Below are 23,063 nucleotides of genomic sequence, written 5' to 3'. Positions count from 1 at the left end.
TTTGAAATATTTTATTCTAAAGAAATCAAAAACATCATCTTTATGTTAATTTTTTATTCATAAATATCCCTGATAATTCATCATTTAACCCTGGAATTACCAATCTGATCAATTTTACCCATGCAATTCTTCTTCTTTCCCAAATTATTAAATTATTGACAACATTTTTGTTCGAATTTTTGGTGAGCATTATTGAAATAGGAAACTAGGTTCATACGTATTAATTGATTCACCTCTTCACTCTCTATTTTCAAAGATATAGTATCATGCATACAATGTATGTTAATTGAATAATTCATCATTGCAAATCATTAGTAATCTCCTCAGTAATCGATTAAATATTAAAAAATTAAAATAAAAGCGTCAATACTGTACACATTTAACCACTTCTTTCCTCTGGAAAACAATTACATTTCCTTTGCTTTTTAGTGGATATTCATACTAAACTATTGGAGTAAACTTCTTGTTTCACAACAGTAAATTTCACTGTTGAATTAATTAATGATAAGAAAAGCTTCCACGTTGCATTAATTAAAAGTACAATCGCCCCATCGTCGATCGCAATCCCAAAAACTTCTCACATCTCGAAACAAAGGAAGACGAACAGACGCTACTTCCATAACAAACGTCTCCAATGTTGCTTCCTGTATTTCCTTCCTTACCATTTCTATCGTAGCGTCGAACCGTTACAGGTGAATCAAATTTTTCGTGAAATTCCACTTGCTCCTGGGGAATCCTGTCATCTCCCAGTCACGGCGTCGTCGCATCAAAAGTTTGGCCTGAATACCGCAGGAGCACGTAAGTACAGAGGACGAGCAGTCAGTCAGTCGCACAAGTCAGCCTCGTTCTCGATGGCAACCAGCACATCGGTCGTTACCTGCACGGAGAGGTGGTAGAGAGGAGCGGCAAGTGGGGGAGCAGAACACCTGGACGACTTCCTGCCAAGGAGTAAGCACCTCAGTCTTTAGAAAAGATCGTTTCACATCGGTCGTTTGAGTCTACGTAGTCCCGAAAGTTAGTCTGCGATCGAGAGACCTGTACTTCGAAGGAAAAGAATAAAAAAGAAAAGAGAACTAACAGCCGCGCGTCGTCGTCCGGAACGGTCGTCCTCTTCGAACAGTTCCGGTTCGTATTTCGGTTGATCGAAACGATCCTCACGGGAGCAGTACCGAAATGACGTTACCCTCGTGGCACATTCGGTGAACTCGAGACTCGGAAAGTGTCCCTTTACTGGATTAATAACGCTCGCGATTTCGAAGTGTCGTCGGAAGAGATTTGTTCGTCGATCGATACTACTGGCAAACAAATAGGGTGATCGTCTGAGACCAAAGTTATCAGAGAGGGTCGTGGAGACATGGAGAGAATAGCTGTGCTTCTTCTGATTATCGTCGGCTTCGTTACGCGAGGTTCGTCTTTTTTCATTCAATTTCAGTTATTCCCTTAGTGATCTATGTTGGAATATTGACGCTTTTATACGGAGTGGACCAAGTAAGTGTAAGGAGGGATAATTCTGTTGTTAGTGCTGTTAGAAAAAAATGTCTTTAGGGAGTATTATATTTATAGGGCTATATTTTGACACTAAATCCATTATCAGTGCTGTTAGAGAAAAATGTCAAAGGAAGAAGACTTTAGAGAATATTATATTTATAGGGCTACATTTTAACACTAGTTCTATTATCAGTGCTATTAAAGAAAAATGTCAAAGGTAGAAGACTTTGGGGAGTATTATATTTATAAGGCTATATTTTAACGCTAATTTGATTATCAGTGCTATTAGAAAAAGATATCAAAGTACTTTTCGAAATATTATACTTGAAGGTCCTACATTTTAATACTAAACCTACCACGATCGACCAAATGTTTTTAATCTTTTATGTACAGTTCTTATATACAATATATCAATCGTATACAATTGTTTCAGGTATTATTTAATTCGGTATCGCATAAAATATCTTTGTATTCGATTGAAAAAAGTGTCTTTAACACATTCACAACCGGCAGATTCTTTCGTTTCTAATCTTGGCTACAGGCGAAAAGAATGTAATTCTGAAGCTGGTGTCGCAAATTTGTATCGTTAGAACGAAAATAAGAATATTAAAATATAAATATATTTATATTATTTTTTTCTTTGTTATAATATTTGTGAATAATTTCTGTATTGACTATTGAAGACATTTATTCTTTCAAAGTTGTAGTTAAAGGATCATTAAAATTTAGAAAGAATAAAATAGAAAGATACATATAAAATTTGTAATTAATAAAATAGGAAGATATATACGGCGTGGGTATAAGAATTGTATCATTGGATATTAAAAGTTTGAATTATATTAAAGACAACATAATCTATTCCAACAAAACCACTTATGTAGTATAACTGTCATATTTGCAATGTATTTTAAATATTTGACAAACTTCATTTTTGAGAAGTAGTTTGATATCTATGACCACTACTGTAAAGTTTAGTGTTAATACAAATGTTATATCGGTACTTACATCCAGGGTGCTTCTCTACGCCAAATCATTTCAATTGACACGATTGTCTAATGATTCTACGAATTTGAAGCAGAATAATTACGTTTTCTCTCACTTCCATATTTTACACTTATACGATATTATTATACTTACTATATTAACTGAGATTGTTCGAGAAAGTTATAGAAAAATTCACGTTTGAAAGTGCCATGAATGACTTCGAGTGTTTCTTGTGGGATCACCTTCAGAATTTCAAGAATTAAGATTATTCGAGAAAGTTATAGAAAAATCCACGTTTGAAAGTGCCACGAATGACTTTGAGTGTTTCTTGTAGGATCACCTTTAGTATTACAAGAATTAAATCTGTCGAAAGTGAAGAAATATTATTCAAATTTTGTTGGTACCTGTTCTACATTTTTAGAATTAAGTTATTCGAATTGTTGATCAGTATATTAAGTTACATCGAGTATAGTAATTTTTTAATTTTGTATTGAATAAATATGAACTATAGAATATATATAATAAACGTGAAATAAATATAAATGTAAAATGTTAATAGAGCTGCAGTTTTAATAATCTAATTGTGGTTTATATTGAAATGTACCTAGTCTTTGATTTTTGATATTTGAACTTTTACAAAAACATATTGATGTCAATTAAATGCTATTGTTTTACAAAATGTGCTACGTAAATACACAAGATTCATGTTATTTTTAATACGATGTATAAAGAACATTTTAATTAAAGAAGTTTTGGCAACAGGAAACACTAGATCCTCTTTATAGAAACTAAATTAATCAACTGCATGAAATGAAATTGAGACAAAATTTATATTATAAATACTGTTTCGGACTGACGAGAATATAATTTATTTTCGTAGTTTCTTAAAATACAGCTGAAATAAAAAATGTACAATAAGTGGAGTTGATCAGTTTGGCTTCTGAGAGGGTCGCAACCCATAACAGTTTCGAAGAAGAAACCATTTACAAACAAATGTAGATTTCACTTTAAGTGTCGTTCATTTTATTTCTAAGCATTCTTAAAATGAAACAAAAATTTATAAAAATATCATTGGTTTCTTCATATATTCTGCTTTTATTTTCCATTAAATATAGGACCGAAGCGAGCCTCTAATTTATAATTTTATTTTCAAGTATCTCCGCCCCATTTAACATTGGTAAAATGTTTAAAAGAAGTCCACGATAAAAGTAAAGTAAAGTTTAAAGCGAGTACTTAACGGTACGTGATCCTTACCACGCAATGCCTTGAAACTTTTTACAACATCGAGATAAATAGATAAGCACGGCTCCTGTTTAAATTCGTTGCAAAACAAAGTTTATGAAGCCTCCGTTTACCTATCTTAAAGACGATGCCCGCCTGCTTTTCAGGGTAAATGCGAAGTTAAGTAATTAGGGATGTAAGAAATCCACGAGAGTTTTAAGAACAAAGCGTGTGCCACGAGTCTATGTTCGATAAACATCTACGGTGAACGCAATATAATTGTTATCGCGATGAAATATACTATAACGGGGTGTAATATACGATTAAACAAGAGATACGCGAAAAGTGATGCTTGTCGTTGAATAAAGTTAACAAACAAATTCAGGATTTCAAGTACAGTGCCTACAGATAATGCCAGGTATTGTTTAATTATTTAAAAACAAGCATAGTATAGAAGCTACATATGGTTTGCTACTTTAGAGACGATTCTAATCGTATTCTGATAACTGGACTGCGGATGTCTATGGACATTTATATTTTTACAAATACTGAACAAGAATTGAAACTTGTGTGAAAGTATGTTTTTTATACACTAATTTATATTATATATTTATTTATTTTATATACTTTTGTATTTCTACATATTCTCATACACTTCCCCCACACTTCCATTTGCCATAAATGCATAAAATATCTGCAGTTATTATAATAAATCAATGTTTGAATTTCGTCATAAATACTTTAATAACGAATTTCAAATAAAAATTTATTGAAAGTTTATTTCTGGAAATAGTTTACTCATCTCCGCTACTTGGCATCCTCCCCTATATAAAGCTTGGTTAAAATATATACTGTTAAAGTGTTAAACAAAATAAATGTTCATGAAATTAATATCGGATTTCCTTTTGTTTTCTTCTATTTCCTCGAGCAGTTTATTCATTTCTTGCTTGGGTATGCGAATAATAGAATACGAAGTAGTTAAAGGATAGGAAATAATAATATAATAATAAAATAGATAAATAAATGCACTGTTATTTTTTACTTTCCACATGCTAATTGAACCTTCTTTAGTAGATAACTTTGAAATAAACGTATTTTAAAGACTCGGAACATTCATTTTTGGGGGCTTGGTATAGTTATAACATGGAGTGTACATTCAGAATTAGATTGCAGTTATATTCAAGGATAATTAATTGGCATCAGTTGGCAATTTTCCCGACCAACTGACAAAAAAATTTTTAATAAAACATATGTAAAGATGTGTTCACCACAGTCGTTACTAATCACAGATGGATTTTCGTATAAGAGGCATACATACTTATTTTCTAAAGCAATTTAAAAGATGTTTCTTAATGAAAACAACATCACAACATGATGTAACACAACAGAACACAGCATAAGACGTCAAAGCACAACATAAAACAGATTAATACATCATAATACACCTTAACACACCTTAATATACCGTAATACACTATAATACAATATAATACTCCATAATACACCGTAATACAACATAATGCAACATAATACAGCATAATACAGCATGACGAAACAATACAACACAGTATACCATGACGTAACAAAACACACTATAATGGGCCTTAGTACAAGATAATGCAACATAATACACCATAACACCACATTACACAACATAATACAGTATGACAAAACATAACACCACACAGTATACAATAACATAGCGAAGTACAACATAGTACCCCTTAGTACAGCATAATACAACATAATACAGCATAATACACCATAATACAACATGACACAACATAATACAGCATGACAGAACATAACACAATAAAGTTTACTATAACATAACAAAACATAATACATCAAAATACACCATAACATTACATGACAAAACGTAACACAACACAAAATACAATAACATAACAAAACACACCATAAAGCATCACAACACAACACAATTTTCCATAGCGTGCATTTTATCTTAATTGCAAGTTATCGAAAAAAGGAGTAATTAATGGTTCCATTAAATCTCGTTAATAATTCCAGTAAATAGAGAAACTGGCGACACATTGGGGAGATCCGCGTTACATGATCGAACCTCTCCGCAAGGCGTTCATTACGTCCCATTAGAAACGCTGGCGTAGATGACGAGATTAATCCACCTACATTGTGTGTGAAAAGCGATTCATAAAAATGGCTTTTCTACGTTTAACGATCGCGATCGTTTCTCATAGTAAAGCGACGGTTGTATTTCCCACGTTTCATTCGGGAGCCACACATTTTTCTGTTACGCAGTTTTCAAGTACTTCCTGAACACCGTGTTCCCAACTAATTACATTCTTCCGTTTGGATTGCCACTCAGACATATCAATCTATCCGTCTTTCGTTTCTTTATCTCCTATCTTTCATTCTCAGTTTTCACTCGAACACGTCGATTCAATCGTTATTGTCATGCGGTCGATTCTCCCATCCGTTGCATTGTCACGATGGATATAGTATAGTGCCAGGACTCGTTTGAAGTAGGTGTGAACAGTGCAATCACATTTAGCACTGTTTTTAGCGAGAGTACGCTGTAGTCAGTTATAATTACAACATCGTGTCAAATATTACTTTTATCGCTATGCTTACGAAGCACGGACGTTTTGACACGTTCGAATCTCACAAGGAAAGTTACAAAAATTGTTTACATTTTTGGACAAACTCTTATGCTGATTTTAACACTAAACCTATCATGATCGGTCAAATGACAGCTTTCAAACTTTCGTATACAGTTCTTATATATATAACATATAAATTATTTAATGTAAAAATTCAGTATATAATTATTGAATGTATAATTCAATTCAGCATCACGTGAAATATTTTTGTATTCAATTGAAGAAAATGTTTTTAAAACCAGTCATTTGATCGATTGCGGTAGACGTACATACGTATAAACGAAAAGTCAGTATAACAGGTATAAACGTGATCAAGAAGATCCTAGAATCTAAATTTAAAAAAGAAGCAAAGAAGCTCTGTTAATACACCTAGTGTTGATAAGTATTAAAAATATCTATGCAATTATAAGTTGGTCGTTATAAAGGAATTTCAAGATATTTATAAAGGCATACTCTGAAAGGGTTAATTAAATTCATTTATTTTAAAGTAAAATAAACATGTAAATATTAATAGAATCATAAAAATGCTACAAAAATAATAATTATTTATCACTAACCATTCAATATGTCATTATTTGTAACAGATGCTCTGACCTTCGGTTTAATTGTTCCAATACCTATATAATCCACTTTCTCTCATTATTTCTAGTTATTACCATTATTATTGCTACTACTACATTTATATTTATAAGTAAAAATAAGTAATATGATAAATGGAATAGTATAAATCTTTTTTATTACAATATTTCACATACTCAAATTTGTAATGTAACATTTTTTTTACATACATTCACTTTGAATGTTTATATCTAGACCTATATTTTTGTTATGAATTCTCACGTGATACCAACCAACTACTGTGACTTTTTTTCACTTCTCGATCAAACACCTCGCGCAAAAGTGATCTCACGACCCCCTTACCTACTTAGACATTCCTAGGATTACAATTCTTATTAGGTAAATGAGATAAAGAAGTACCATTAATGTATGAGTGTCTGAGGTTGCAAGCTTTACAATGGTATACAATATTATATTGAACAATATGCATTAAACTATTTTATTTTTCTAATAGAAAAGAACAGCGAACAATTGTGGCACGAAACATACAATACAACCTCAGGAATACTAATTATATCTGCTTGGTCTCTGGTATTTCTAATTTCAAAAATTACGAACTTTTATCATCTATGAGACGAATTCCTAAAGAAAAGAAAAAAAATGGTTTGAAGAAAGTGATTCATTGAAAAAATATTTTAAACAAAAGTTGTACATTTCGATGAGATATGAAATGTTGTGAAATATATTTTTTCGAGAAACGAATATTTTACGATAATCACTTTTTACGAATCGTGTTTCTTGGTTTCTTTAGGAATTTTTTCTCGTAAATAACAAATATGTTGACCAAAGATTAAGACCAAAATTAACAGGAACAACCCCCTTGCGAATTGTTACAAAAATCATTCTCGCATTTTTAAAAAATTGGGTTTTCAGAAGAAAACTTTCTATATGTTTTTTGTGGGGTTCAGTGAGAGAACAACGAGGAAATGAAGTTTCAATGCAAAATGTTTATTATCAAAGTAGCTACGAATTGTTGAAAATTCGACAACTTTTTACATATTTTTCCGTCAAAAAGTACGAAAAAGGTAGACTATTTCGATAGTTTTATATGTTTTTTAAATTCTTTACACATTGCCAAAGAAGAAATTGTAGTAAAGCTGCACAGAAATTTGAAATGCAGTATCCAAACGGACTCGAGATGATAACGTCGTAGTAACGTTCTCTTTAAACGTCCGTAACTTTGTTAATTTTCCGAATTCAATCAAATCCTTTGGCAGATATATTTTTAAAGATCTACACCTTGAGAAAATGCAATATAAAAGAAATTGGTATTTTGAAATTTCTAGACTAGGATACCCCCTTAATAAGTCTAGAAACCCTATCTCATTCGCATTATTTCTAACAATTTCAACAACGGCTGAATACCTATCCGTACGTTAAAATTTCGCGAGGAGGGCGTGTTCGGCTTCTGCTTCGACCTACTGACCACTAACCGCGGAGATCGAGAAGCGTTCGGGAAACTGGTAGAACCTCTGGAATTATCGAAAGCGATTGACACGTGCGTGTTACGCATACACGCGAACCCGTACCGGAGCACGTTGATTTCCACCTTGAAAACAAAAGATCGACGCGTTTAATTAGCCTGACTCGGTTCCTAATTTCCCACGATTCCATGAAGTAACGGGAGACCCTGGCGGACGAGGAAGAGAAGAGAAAGAAGAAGGCGGAGTTCGACCTTCCTCTTCTCACCTACTTTTGCCCTGATTATCCACTTTTCTTCGGACGTGGGCGAATCGTCAAAACCACCTGTTGCGTTACAGATTTCTAGTTACAACGCCCGCGCTGTCCTGCACGTTCTCTTTCTGTGAAACCAACAGCAGCGCTACTTTTTAGGTCGATTTTACAACTTACAAAATATTCAAAAAAAAAAAAAAATATATATGCGGTAGAGTGGCATCGAAAGATGTTACACAAAATATATGGTAATTGTACCAGAGGTATATAAATGTTCCTTTTTATATACAGGTAGCTGTTCTACAACGCAGCATCTTATAACACGGTTTCGCTATAACGCGATTCATAAATTGCGTAAACCCTTCTACAACACGGTATCCTATAACACGGTTTCGCTCTAACACGATAAGAATGTTGCAAAAATTTTTGTACAACACTTTAATTCTACAGCCGCGGCGAGACTTGCGATCTTAACCGTTTGAGTCCCAGAGACTTTTGAAAAAACACGGTCGAAAAAATCCGAAAGGCACGATAAGACTGACGACGAAGAAATTTATTAAATGATGGTTGTGTTAAATTAAAATAATATTTCTTTTTGTTTTGTGTTGTACATTTATATAGTTAATAAACGTTAAATTGTTTATGCAGAATTAAGAGAAAAAATTGTTTTTAATAAGTTTACGGAACGTAAACCCTCTTTTTGTACTGACTCTGGGTCAGTACAAAATTTTCTAGGAACCTATGTACCGTGTTATAGGAGGGTTATAATTTTTTTATAAATGTATCTGAGTTATATGTACAACATATATTTTATTGAACGAAATCGGTCGAACTTAGTCCGTTTTTTTCTTGGCCCTTCGCCCCTTGATCAGAATTTTTTATTATAATTTCGAATCACCATGTCTCATATGCAACATGCATATAAAATATCAATCCCACCCTCAAAAAACTTATAGGTCCTCGATCAAAGATTGAACGATAGCGGTTGAAAAGCCCTTCGCTTCAAAAATTAAGCGGCTCATATACTTTACATGGAAAAAAACTTATTTTTTATATTTTGTGGATGCTCAATAAGTACAGTTCTGTTATTAAACACATCAGTAAACTCTAACTAAGCTGAGAAGCGATCTGTGACCAAACCCAACAGTAAATCCAAAGCTGAAATTGGAAAAGTCCTCATTTAATTCTTTATCCTTGATCCTTTGATTTTGTCCTTTGATTCTTTTAACTTATTATTTGCGTTTGATCTCAGGATTTTTCAGCAGAACGAAATTAGAACGGTTTTCGCCCGTAAATAAAATTTCAATCAATGTAAAATAATGTAAGTGCAATCAGCAACAGAGATATATTCAACAAGCATAGTTCAAATTATTTTATTTAAACATTTCAACTAATTGGTTTTGATCCTCATCTATAAAATTCAAATTTGTTGTTGGTCAATATGTAATTGAAAACATTGAAAGGATATTAATACAGAATTAAAATCAAAAGAAGTAATATAAAAAGATGATTAATAGAAATATCATGTTAACAACAAGATTAACAGAGAGAGTAGATCAACGAATTTCTATATTACCGAAACTTTTCATTAACAATCGAAGCCTTTAATTAAATTAATTTCAAATATGCTAGTTTAGTTATTTTCCCAGCATTTCACAATTGTATAATAATATAAGCTATCCCATGTCTAGTAATACCTTTTAATAATTTTTAAATTACTTTATTTTATCTTTTTAAATTACTTTAATTTATCTTTTTAAAGTACTTTAATTTATCTTCCCGATTTACATTTTCGAGCAAGAATTTTGTTTTGTTCTCTCATCCCATTTTGCGTTTGAAATTCGAAATGAGATTCGTTGATCGAGCACTCTTCGATTTGTAAGGTTTGCGAACGGTGTTGCTAGGAAGTGTGTTGATAGCAAGGCACGATGCATGCTCAAATCGCTACGATAATCATTACTGAAAGATAACGGTTGAAATAGCGGTGGCCTGATATTTGCGGGAATAACTTTTACCCTTTCCGTGCAACCGTGTCTCGTTTTGTCCACTCTACTGACCCACATACGCTTGTGTGAAGCATAAATAGGATTCTTGTGACAGCAATTTTGCCTAGAATAAACAAATTATAGAAAAAGAGCGATTAAAGTACGATCGATGGTGTAGATATATTCATAGACAAAGAATGGATCAAAAATTAGATAATTTTTGTATTGTTACGTATTATTCTTGCATAAAAATCACAAACAAAGAAAAAAATTCATGTTAATTACACTTAAAGCATTTATTTAACGTGAATTGATTTAGGCCATAAAGAAGGTCATCTTCACAATGTAGAGATTTCTAAAAGCACATAACATCTTACAAAATTAATAATAATACAATGGAAGCAATATGAAAAATATCACAAAAATTGTGAGAAATATTTTCAAAAATGCTCCTGCTTTTTTCTCGTTTGTTCGTAATAATTTGTTTATTTTTGTGAATGAATATTCCAAAGAGGGCCCTCTTTGTGATCGATAACGTTTGATATTAAATAAATAACTTATTCGTTGTTCACAAACATCGTACTACACTATTTTTATTAAAAATAATAAAATACTAAAGTTTATTTCATAACATAATCACCGAAACGATGGTTTATGTTTTTTATTTTATTTTTAATTGCTTATTTTGATGTGCCTAGTAATTAGCATTTCTTTTCTTGTTGTGAATATCGCAATTTTGACAATCTATAAATTTTGTCACAGTTTAATGTCACAAGAATCCATAGTATCAAATTTATGGGAAACATTGACATACTTAATATATTACTAAAGTTATCAGATGTGTATCTAGCCTTCTAATGTCACAAGGAACCATAGTATCACATTTATGGGAAACATTGACATACTTAATATAGTACTTAAGTTATCAGGGTGTGCATCTAGCCTTCTGCAAGAACTATTTAAATTTTAAACACAAGAGTAGTACTTGTTACTAAAAATTAGTAAAATAAGGAATAATCATTTCCAATATTTCACCCAGATATTCTTCGATACTTCTGAAGTATAGCGAGAAGCTATACCATCCACCACGCATAATTGTGCCAACTTTCATGCAGCCGCCGCTGCAACGTGCGCGAATGGGTATAATTGAGATTCTTGCCAAGCTGGTTTTACCATCTTCGGGCCTTAATTAAAATTGCTTTTGTGAAACGATTTCCGTTTTCAATTCTGTTTTTTTCTTTTTTCTTCGTATACAATATGGTCCAAATAACATGTTTACTATACTTTAGTACTGTAAGCGTAATGCATAATTGTGCGTTATTTAAACACATTAACATGTTAAAGGTGTGCCGTGGATACTTTAAAAAAGGTTGTATTATGAGTCTCGTTTACGATTAGGGTTTGTGCTAACAGGAACTAGGACGAACATATTATTAGATGTAGAAATTAATTCTGTGCCTTTATATTTAATCGTTTATATCTTTAGTGTAAGTAGAAATATTTAATCGTCATTTTGTTACTATATATTAATACTTTTTTGTTCATTATTACTATTATTGTAACAGATTACAAGTGTAGCTGGTATTCATATTAATTGCAGAGGAAAACTAATTGTCAGAATGGTTGTAAATAAACTGTTCACGCGCGTTTAGCACTATATAAAGTAAATATTTATTCAATTTAAAGATATATATTAATGAACTTTGACTATTGCCGCGATCGTACGCATGGAACACCTAAGAAGCAATAAACAATCGAGAACAGCCGATGTCGTTGCCACGATCCAACCCACTGTCGATATATTTCCTAACACCAATAAAGAAAATTTGATGCTGCTAACTAAAGATTGCTCATATAGATGCACTGCAATGGCCATCAGGTTGAGACTTAGGTTACTTGTATATAATAAATACATTGTAATAAAGATCAGGTTGAGGATTCGGAAGGTTCATCATAGATGCATAAAATCCACAGTTTAATTAAGAATTCTAACAATATATGAATACAGTTTTTCTTCTTAACTATACATACTCTGTGAGGTAATAATATTTTTCTTCAAATGGGATTGTATGTTTTCAAATAATCATTATTAAATAATACAATCGTGATGTATTTTGGTATCCTGAATACATTTGTTTGAATATTTTGTAAATATTGTGATTATTCTTCAAAGTCACTTGATATTGGTGCTTCTCAAGTTATTGCCAAGCATATGGAGTGATCCAAAAAAGTCGAACTCGTTCAAAAGTTCATTGTTTAGAAACTCAGTTTATCCTGTAAATAATTGGACTATAGGAATTAATTAAACATAAATTGTGAGAGTTCCTTTACAAATTGCTTTGTAACGCAATTCTGTACAAAACTTAACTACTAAATAATACATTTTTGAAAGCGCTCCGTTTCTTTTTTCACCCTGAACTGTTATTTATATCATTTCAGAGTGTAAATTCTCTAGAACTAGACAATAAAGACTAACGAACATTTCATGGTAAAAAAATACTCTCCACTGTTTTTAAGTGCTAGTATATAATACTAGACAGATATAGCTATTTTTTCGTGTTGGTCGTGATGATAAATATAAATACATAATAAAAATAATAAATAAATACTGAGAAATTACAAGAACATTTAACAAAAATTTATGTTTATGAAAAGAGTTTTCTGGAACTTGTTTTGTTCAAAATATCCACAAAAGAGTTACCTTTTCCTATATTAAATGAATAACCAATTCATTAAGAAAATATTTAAAGATTTTTAATATTTGAGAATCATGATAATATTATGTATAGAAATACTGAGCTCTATTTGCTTGCACGTATGACAATATAATTAAAGCAAGAAATCATTTGAATAGTTTTATGACAACATTTGTATATACATTGCATAAAATTAACCATTGATTAAAAAGATATTGAAAACAAATGTTATGTATATAAATAGTGAGTTATACTTGTATACACATACAACAATATTATTAAAGCAAACAATTATGTAAGCAAAGACGGCATAATATTAATATATAATATTAAAATATATCTCAATGATTCAATAATCAACTTATCTTAATAATCAATCTTTAATAATCAAACCTCGTTACAACATTCAAATATTATCGATACGGTTTTCAATATGAAGCTGAAGTTACTGTGAACAACTGTTGCACTATGATAGACAGTGATCATAAACAATTGAGCCGAGAATCACGTGTGGTCAGAAGCGCGATTGATCGATGAACAAGGGACAATTTAATCTGTCGTGTGCTCACGTTAAAATTCAACGTAAGTTAAAGTTCTGTCCTGGTTTGTTAACAATTACGATGACGCGGTGCAGCAACCTACATTAGACGGATATGCAACGAACCGTCATGTCAGCTCGGCTACTGAAGTAACTTCTGTGGAAAACAAGCTGCTCGATAATCTTCGGCAAACATGCACGGACCTTCGCAGAAGGAGGTCGTCTAACCACCGTTGCGCATGCTACAACTGGTACATCTAGACATTGGAAAGAAAACGAATAGAAACGAATACTATCGTGAGCGCACCACTCGATCAAGTTTCAACTGAATCAATAAACATTCGTAGAGTACTTCTTACGGACACGAATTAAACGATTGTAGTATTGCTTTCTCAAACAAGCTATTGTTTAGACGTTTCAGGTTTGCTTTAGGATCATCTTGAGGACTTTTAATGTTACGATTGAATTTAGTCGATTAACATGCAAAAAGAATTTAGTAAAAGTAACCCTAAACCTGCTGGCATCTTATGTATATCCTATTTACAGTGGGTGTAGAATGGAAACTTTTCTGTGAAATCGTACTTTATTAACTGCTTTTTTTATAATCAATGATATTCTATTGGGCTGTCTGGAAAGTCCATGCCGATTTTTAGTAGGCGGTACAGGTCTGAATATATCGGAATGGCTGAAAACAAATAAAATGTGTACATTCCTTAACAGCTTGAAAGGTTGTGGAACAAAATGGTACATTTATAATTCAATAAGTATATATCAAAATTCAAATATGCCTTTGAATTTTTCTTAAAAATAGGTATGAACTTTCCGGACATCCCAATACATATTCTCGGAAATCTCTAAAATATAGTTCAAACAACAATTACTAGTTTATATTGTAGAATTTGCGAAATTAACAAGAAAATTTTTCAATTGAGGGCGAAAATTTCACATAGTACTAATTTGAATAATTCATGAAACAATTATATTTCATTTATATATTTTATATAAGAACTGTACATAAAAGTTTAAAGGTAGGTTTATTGTTAATATATAAAGAGAATTCATAAGAAAGAATGAATGTATTCAATTTTCACTCTAAATCTGTATTCGTTATACAGTATTTTAAACCATTATCCCAGTAAAGTAAATTCAATTTGTATAACGTATTGTAAATGTAAAGTTTCAATTTTTTCTTTTAATTTCTCATTAAAACTGTTTTCGAAAAATTCGATCACAAGTTGAAGTAAAACGAGGAAACGGATCAAGAAATACACTTTTTAATTTTAGAAAGTTTATTCTTTGTTATCATTCGAACGCTAATGATACCCATAATTACAGGAATGATATTACGTACATTAACAAACAGCGATTGCGTCAATGCTGAATTCATCGTTTTTAGTAACGGTTTCACATTTTTCTCCTTTGTTCGCTCGGTCAAGACAAACATTCCACAGTCGGAAAACCGATGCGCATTGCAAGATATGTGTTATATCATGAGAATGAGAGTGGTCTCAATTTATTTAAGATGACTTCAATGAACCAATACTGAAATTGTGGTATTCCAAAAAATAGGATGTGAGGCTTTTACATATAGCATTCTTTTTCTTTGGAAGCAGGATTTAGAATATTTTTATTCAAATATGTGTTTGAAAGGATACAAATTAAAGATAATTATCTGTATATTCCATCTGCATTCTAATGACTATATTCTAATTTCATCATTATACAATTACTTAAATAAATATTAAGTATTGCAGTCAATTTAATTGTAAATTTTCATTTTTGTCATTATAAATTCAATGTATATAATGTTATAATATTCACGATTATAAGAGGTCACATATGAAGGATAATGATGAATAATCGATTACCTACTGGGAGCGGTGTTAAAACGCGGCTAATGTCCCGGAGCTTCTTTGAAACCCCGTTTCTAATGTGTACTAAATCTTCTTTATGGTTAAATTCACATCTTGTGTGATCTTGAGTATTATTGTCTCATATTTAGTTGGATTTCTTTGACAATCACTTTCATACAATATAAACAAATTCTAGCATTTCATTCTAACAAACGTAGGCCACCTTTATAATTAGAAATTTACTATTAATTTTGAGAAAGATGTAATCCTTTTGTGAAGATTCAACTTGTTTTTAACGCTGTTCAATTACACAAAATGTGTTGCTCGGTAATAGGGTGTATACTGTTCATGTCTCTGCAATTTACCTATAATATATGGATTCTTCTTCTTATATTCTTAGTCTTACTCTTATATCCTTATTCTTCTACCTTTTTTCTTACATTCCAACTGTTATATCCTTCTTCTTCTACCCTTTTTCTAATATTTCTACTGTTATTTTCTTATTCTTATATTCTCATTCTTATATTTCTATGTGCTTATATCCTTATATCTCCATACCCTTGTAATCCTTATATCTTTCTACCATTGTATCCTTATATCCTTCTATCCCTATGTCCTTATATTCTTATATCCTTATATCCTTATATTGTTATATCCTTATACTCTTGTATCCTTATATCTTTCTACCATTGTATCCTTATATCCTTCTACCCTTTTACCCTTTTACCCTTTTACGCTTCTACCATTCTACGGTACTACCCTTTTACCCTCATAACCTTGCATCCTTATTTCCTTATATCTTTACGTCCTTATATTCTTATATACCTATATCCTTATATTCTTATTTTCTTATACCAACATTCCAATCAAACTGTTCTAAACAGGCTCTGTTCTAATCGAGTAATAAAATGGATACATAAAGATAGTAATGTTTTCAAGCCTTTTTAAATTACGACACTCTCATTCCTAGGGGCTCGTGGTGAAGTTCGGTTCTCTTGCTCACTCATGATGGACAGGAAGAGTAGACAAAGTGACTGATAAATATGTTAATCGCATGGTACGAACCGTTACACTGACGACGTTTCCATGCCTACATTCGAAACCGTTTAACCAGTTGTTCGTTAAGGAATGTCGTTTCGACAGCTGGATAATTAATTAGAAGTGTATCCTCACCTTTTTGGAAAATGTATTACGACGAAAGAGGTTCCTTATTCTGGACACGGAAAAACTGAGTCAGTGTTAGGATTTTATTACACGAAAGGTGTTCAAAATGTTAGCTTGAAATTATGCAAGATTGTTTAGACGTATCTTGAATAAATTTTAAATGCAAAATAAATAAAGTAAACTATTAAATATAAAGTATATGAATACAACTTATAAATTACCGAATAAAAAAGAAAACAAAGAAATTATGAATCTGTACGAGTATGACTATAGGTCATATTACGAAAAATAAAAAATATCTCAAGTTAGCAGAATGTAAAAAAATATATCCAATCTTTGTCAGTTCCAATGTGGGTGTTATTTACTATAACGTTTCGATTTTTTGATTTGAGTTACCTCCATACTCGCAATTATTATTATTATTATTATCATTAAAATTTGTATTTTACAGTAATTCTAACAGTAAAGTTACAATGATTATTCATGAAAGAGATTACGATCAATACCTTTTTCAAGCTTAAACTTGTGGATTGTGAATATTAATTGGATCCTTCTTGAATTGAAGTATAGTCGAGAAAATTAACTATCACATCAAATTTGTAAAATGCATATCGTGTATAGAGTGAATAAGTAAATATTAAGCATCATTTGCTTATATACATAATTTATGAGACTCGCAACTATTACATAATGTTCCCCCTTTCGATAATAATTAATTTTCAAAGGTAGAGGTTATTAAATCCTAATAACCTTATAAGTTTGCCAACTCTAATTGTAAACTTGCAAACGAAGTCCGCGATTGCACTGTGTAACACTTCGGTTAACTTTTCTGTCGAGCCACTTTTCATTCACTTTTCTAAATCATGTCGTATTGTAACTGCGCACGTGCCACTTCCTATTGTCTCTCAAATGAATTCTACAGAGTTAACATCTGGCCTTTCAGGCTTTCTAGGACCCGTTATCTACAAATCTTGACTATATCGTTTTTCAGTCTTTTTCCATATCTTCGATGATCGACACTCTACAATAAACCTACATACCACACACCTATTCCTATTGCTATGCAAACTATTCCCATACGTTATCATAACATTCCATTCTCCTGGAACTTTACATCTCTTCCTTATTTATTCTTATTTTAAACAATTCTTTTTGTATTCATCGTTTAGAAACAGATAATATCTAGTGCTTTCCAAGGAAATTTTCAAATTAAAAGTGAAGGAAATTAAAGATTTTTTCTTTTCATTGTTTTAATTTAGGACTTTCATAAGGAATTTTAATTTACAAAGATGTATTAGCAAAACAAGTGCAATTATAATTTTAAATTTAGATTGAAAATATAAGTAATTATGTACATTAAATATAAATCAAGCACTTTTGAATTACGAAAATATATAAGAAAAACTACTGCGATTACAACTTTGAATTTCGGATAAAAATAAGAGCAATTACGTATGTTAAATATACATAAATATAAATAGAAGCAACTGTAAATTTACAGAAGTACATAAGAATAAAATTAAATTTGAATTTGAACTGTTGAATTTCTCTTGTCGTTAGTGCTAAATTGAATAATACACGAAGTAATTGTATATAAGAAACTGTACACAAGAAATTGAAAAGAGTCATTTGACTAGCCACGGTAGATTTAATATTAATATAAAACACATGTGTATATAAACTCCTTTCATTGTTTTTATGCCTCCTATTTACCTCAATAGTAGGTACCACATGTTATGGGATACCCGATACATACTTTTTCAAGACCAAGCACATGCTTCCTCGGTAATAATGCACTTCTGTATCCACCAACCGCTGTACCTTTCCTAGTCATTGTATCGTTACAACTCATTCAGAACGCTTGAAATCAGAATTTCTACCCTATCAATCTCCGCATCACCGAGCAAAGCAGCGTTAGTTTCGAAGAAATATAAGTTGCTAAAATCGTTATCTCGTGTTCTTTACTTTATGGAATACCATCCATTGCCTACGGTAGCATAAGGAAACGCGATGTAAAGAAAGGAACAGAGACAGATTACAGTCGATTGATGCCCAGACCGTTAGAAATCGACGAATCGCGTTCCTAGTAGAGGTAAATCTCTATAAATTCGAGTCGTAAAAGTTGAAGTAGTTCTATCAGCAGCTTTGAATCGCATTCCATTTATTTTTTAAATTGTTGAAAATTATCAAAGCGAAACGTATATTGATACTAACCGAGGCTTCCCGGTGCAAGCTATAGCAGAAGATTAAATAACTATCGAACATATTTTTATGAAATTAGATTAACCCTTTGTGCTCGTATATCTGCTCTTAACCACCATAGCAAAGAACCATATTAATCTCATATTGTATTTGTACATACATCATTTTACACTTTCTCTGTATTTTTATTACATAAAACATTTATCACATAAAAAAAACACATTAATTCTTAAAACTTATATATTTTTATCCATGATAGCATTTGTTTAGATAAATTCATCGACCTATCATACGTAGTCATTGATTATAATATAAAGTCGTAAATTGGAGATTATATTTAATAGTTGGAAAAAAGAAATAAGGGAAGAGGATGCTCTATTCAATTTATACTAATTTAAAAAATCCTCTACTGCGTTGTAGACTATTTCTAAATACACTTCTAATTAAAGTGTTAAAAAAAAAATTCTAAAGACTCTCGTGGAAAATCCTTTACGAAATTATTGGGTTGTCTGGAAAGTTCATGTCGATTCTTAGTAGGTGGTTCAGGTCTGAATATATTGAAATGGTTGAAAACAAATAACATGTATACATCCTTTGAAAGGTGGAAAGGTTGTGGCACAAAATGGTACCGATGTAATTCAATAAATATTCGAACCCTCTACATGTATCGAAGAAATTTGTCTAATTTAAATGAATGCTTCATGTTTTCAAATTGTAATTGTAAATATATACATGTCGAATGTTTATTCATATACATATTTATAGAGGAGAATTGATTTAGAAACATGAAGCCCATCATTTAAATTAAACAAATTTCTTCAATAAATATAGACTGTACGTATAGTTATGGGAATAACTATGTAATTCGATAAATATATATCAAAATTCAAATGTGCCTTTGAATTTTTCTTAAAAACTGGCACGAACTTTCTGGATAACACAATACATGAAGTTATCAATACCATCATCGTTTATTCAACCATTAGGACAGAAATGGTTAACGACAACCTACTACAACCCTTCATGATTTGATTACAAACCGAAGAACAGAATTCAGCTCGGGGATCACGAGCCGTTAAATCAATAATCTTTGGTAACTACCAGGTACCTTTGTAGCCAGATAAGCTGAAGAAAACGCCACGAGCCCGTAACGGAAATGATAATGCAAGCAGCTCACATCCTGCGGCTATCGCGCAATCACCTAGGAAGTCATCGGCTATGCTGGCATACGCGTTGCCCATCCGTGTGTGCCAACCCGAATGATGTGTCCGAAGGGAAGTAAAAACCGAGCAACCTCGTGAAATTTCACCCGTACGTTTACGTAACGCGGCTATTTTTCTTCTTGGCCGTCAACGTCCGTTCTTTTCCATTATCCGTTTTGTCGAGACTCGCTGGCGATCGAAAGGATTGTTGCTTTCCAACGCAATTTGCATTCCAAAGCCGAGCACTGCGCGTGGATAGTGGATAAAAGAAGCTTCGGCACACTCACTTTTTTTTCAAATATCTTCCTGTGTTAAGGTAGTGTGTTAATACAGAACGAATAAAACGTATAACTCACTTTTCTTTAAATATCTTCCTGTGTTAAGGCGGCGTGTTAATACAGAACGTATAAAACTCACTTAATATAACTCACTTTTCTTTAAATATCTTCATGTATTGACCCTTTCGTATTCGTGTGAAGGTATAAATAGAATGAGAATAGCAAGGTAAGAAATAATGGAAACAATATGCAATAGAGATAAAAAAAGTACAATAGCAAAATGACTATATCAAAACTACGAACTCCAAATATATCAGAGACTACCAGTTTTTATGGACACCTGAAGTACCCAAATATTTAAACAGCGAAAAAAGATCAGAGATAGATAAAAAAAAAAAACAATCGTCAGATTCCGATGTGGGAACGAAGAGAACTATAATAAGTACCGAGTGAAAGACGAACATAGGGTGTGTAGAATATGCGAAAAGAAAGGCGAAACAATTCAGTTTTCTTATTTTACAGAATCTTATAGTACAATTCTTGAAGAACAAATTGTGCAAAATTTCAAATAAAAATTCATGAAATTGCTGATGTTATAGGGCTCCAAGTGTTAAAGAAACTGGCTGGCTGCAACATTTATATTATTGGGTAAATCTTCTCATAAAAATTTGTACATCATACTGAAATAATACTAAAAGCGAATGCAAAATTTCTAATTAATGTCTTACATACTTTCTTCAATAAAAATTAAGAGGAAACCGTTTTTTGGTCTGAAAAAAAGCAATTTCTCCCTTAAACTACAGTTATAAACAATAACATAAAATGTTTCAATTCCTCGACGTTTATCCAGGCTCAAATTGATTAAGGCATCCCAAGAATATTCTTTTTATTTTAAAGGTACCTACACCTAAATTTCCCTAAAACCCTGAATGATTCACCCAAAGGGTGTCCAATTTATCATTGAGTGACCTATGAAGAACGTAACGATTGTCAAAGGAGCGATTGTCCTCTCAATTGTCAATTCTAGTTGCGTAAGACTTTGGAACAAAGAAGGGAAAAAAGAACGGGAAATGTTGAACCGGTGAGTTGAATGTTCATTCGCGTTCACGGAGGTGACGAGACTCGTCGGTCATTGAAATCATCGGCTTGAAAGCCTCCGACGCTGGATGAAGCAACGTCCCGCTTTGCAACGACTTTAATGCATTTCGTGCGTGATGACGTGAGTTGCATGTCTTTCATACACCGTAACACCCCGAGGTACGCTTGCCGTGCCCACCACGTACAGCGATTGCCAAGCGAGCAATAAAACGTTGCATTATTCGTGTAATTAGTCACGAAGGATTGGAGTACGATCGCAATCTGCATTAATGCATACACACGACGAGACAGAGAGCCTAGAGAAGATAATTGTCCACGCACTGAAACGCGAATGAAATTGAATCGGATGATGTTGTACTTCCTTGACTTAGAACTTCTCCCTTATGATACTGGTATCGCTTGGAAATGATCACGGAGGCCAAGTATCAGATACATGCTGGGTCAGGGGTTCCCAATCGTCAGTCGACTCGTTATAGTCAAGTCAACCTTCACCCATGGAGATTCCCCGATTTCTACATTTTTAAATAAGATACCTTGTAATTTAGTAATCTATTTTATGGAAGCACACTTTATGTTCAAAGGTAGAAAAAAGCTATTCAATTTTAGCTTTGGTAGATTTTATAGTACTCAATTTCAACTTTGTTAGATTTAATAGTACTCAATTTCAACTTTGTTAGATTTAATAATACTCAATTTCAGCTTTGTTCGATTTAAAAATATTCAAATTCATTTTTGTTAAGTTTGAAAGCTTTTAATTTCAACTTTGTTCAATTTTATAGTATTCAATTATAACTTTGTTTGATTGAGAAGTAATCAATTTTAACTTTGTTCAATTTAATAGTATTCAATTATAACTTTGTTTGATTGAGAAGTAATCAATTTCAACTTTGTTCAATTTAATAGTATTCAATTACAACTTTGTTTAATGTAAATGTACTCAATTTCAATTTTCTTCAATTTAAAAATATTCTAATTCATTTTTGTTAAGTTTGAAAACCTTTAATTTCAACTTTGTTCAATTTACAAGTATTTAATTAAGTAAATTTTAGTAGTCTTCGAGTAGTACGTGATATTAATAAGATCATTCTGTAGAATAAGAAACAATTTCTGTTTGGAAATTATAGTGATAGAAAAAGAAAGAGAATGTGATTATACACATGTACATTAATCACTATGACAATAAATATGGAATGTTACAAAGTATTTAGATAGTGGAAGAGGAGAGAATGATTGAAAATAAATTGTATTTTTAAATATCACTATACGTTTTTGTATTAATCTTTATTATTTAAGTGATATGTTCTTACATTTTTATTTTTTATTTAGACATACACAGAATCGAAAAATATATTCATTACTTTTAATCATCGTATGAGTACTCGTTAGTGTCACTTGATAAATAATATTATACTCACTAAAT

General features: G+C 31.8%; 1 protein-coding gene across 2 annotated transcripts in view; it reads left to right on the top strand.

Annotated features, from left to right (window-relative positions):
• The first annotated feature begins 962 nt into the window (after positions 1-962).
• LOC128873794 (uncharacterized) overlaps positions 963-23,063 on the top strand; it is an 80,788-nt gene continuing 58,687 nt past the window's right edge. For both annotated transcript variants that reach the window (XR_008456486.1, XM_054117648.1), the window contains exon 1: positions 963-1,406. Coding sequence is in view for 1 of the 2 variants with exons in the window: in XM_054117648.1 (XP_053973623.1) it covers positions 1,355-1,406 (52 nt within the window). In the remaining variant the exon portion in view is untranslated. The remainder of the gene's footprint in view (positions 1,407-23,063) is intronic.

This window comes from Hylaeus volcanicus, chromosome 3 (genome assembly GCF_026283585.1).
Source record: "Hylaeus volcanicus isolate JK05 chromosome 3, UHH_iyHylVolc1.0_haploid, whole genome shotgun sequence".
In the NCBI taxonomy this organism is placed as follows: domain Eukaryota; kingdom Metazoa; phylum Arthropoda; class Insecta; order Hymenoptera; family Colletidae; genus Hylaeus; species Hylaeus volcanicus.
The sequence above is the reverse complement of the archived record's forward strand: the minus strand, read 5'-3'. Positions and strand labels throughout refer to the sequence as shown.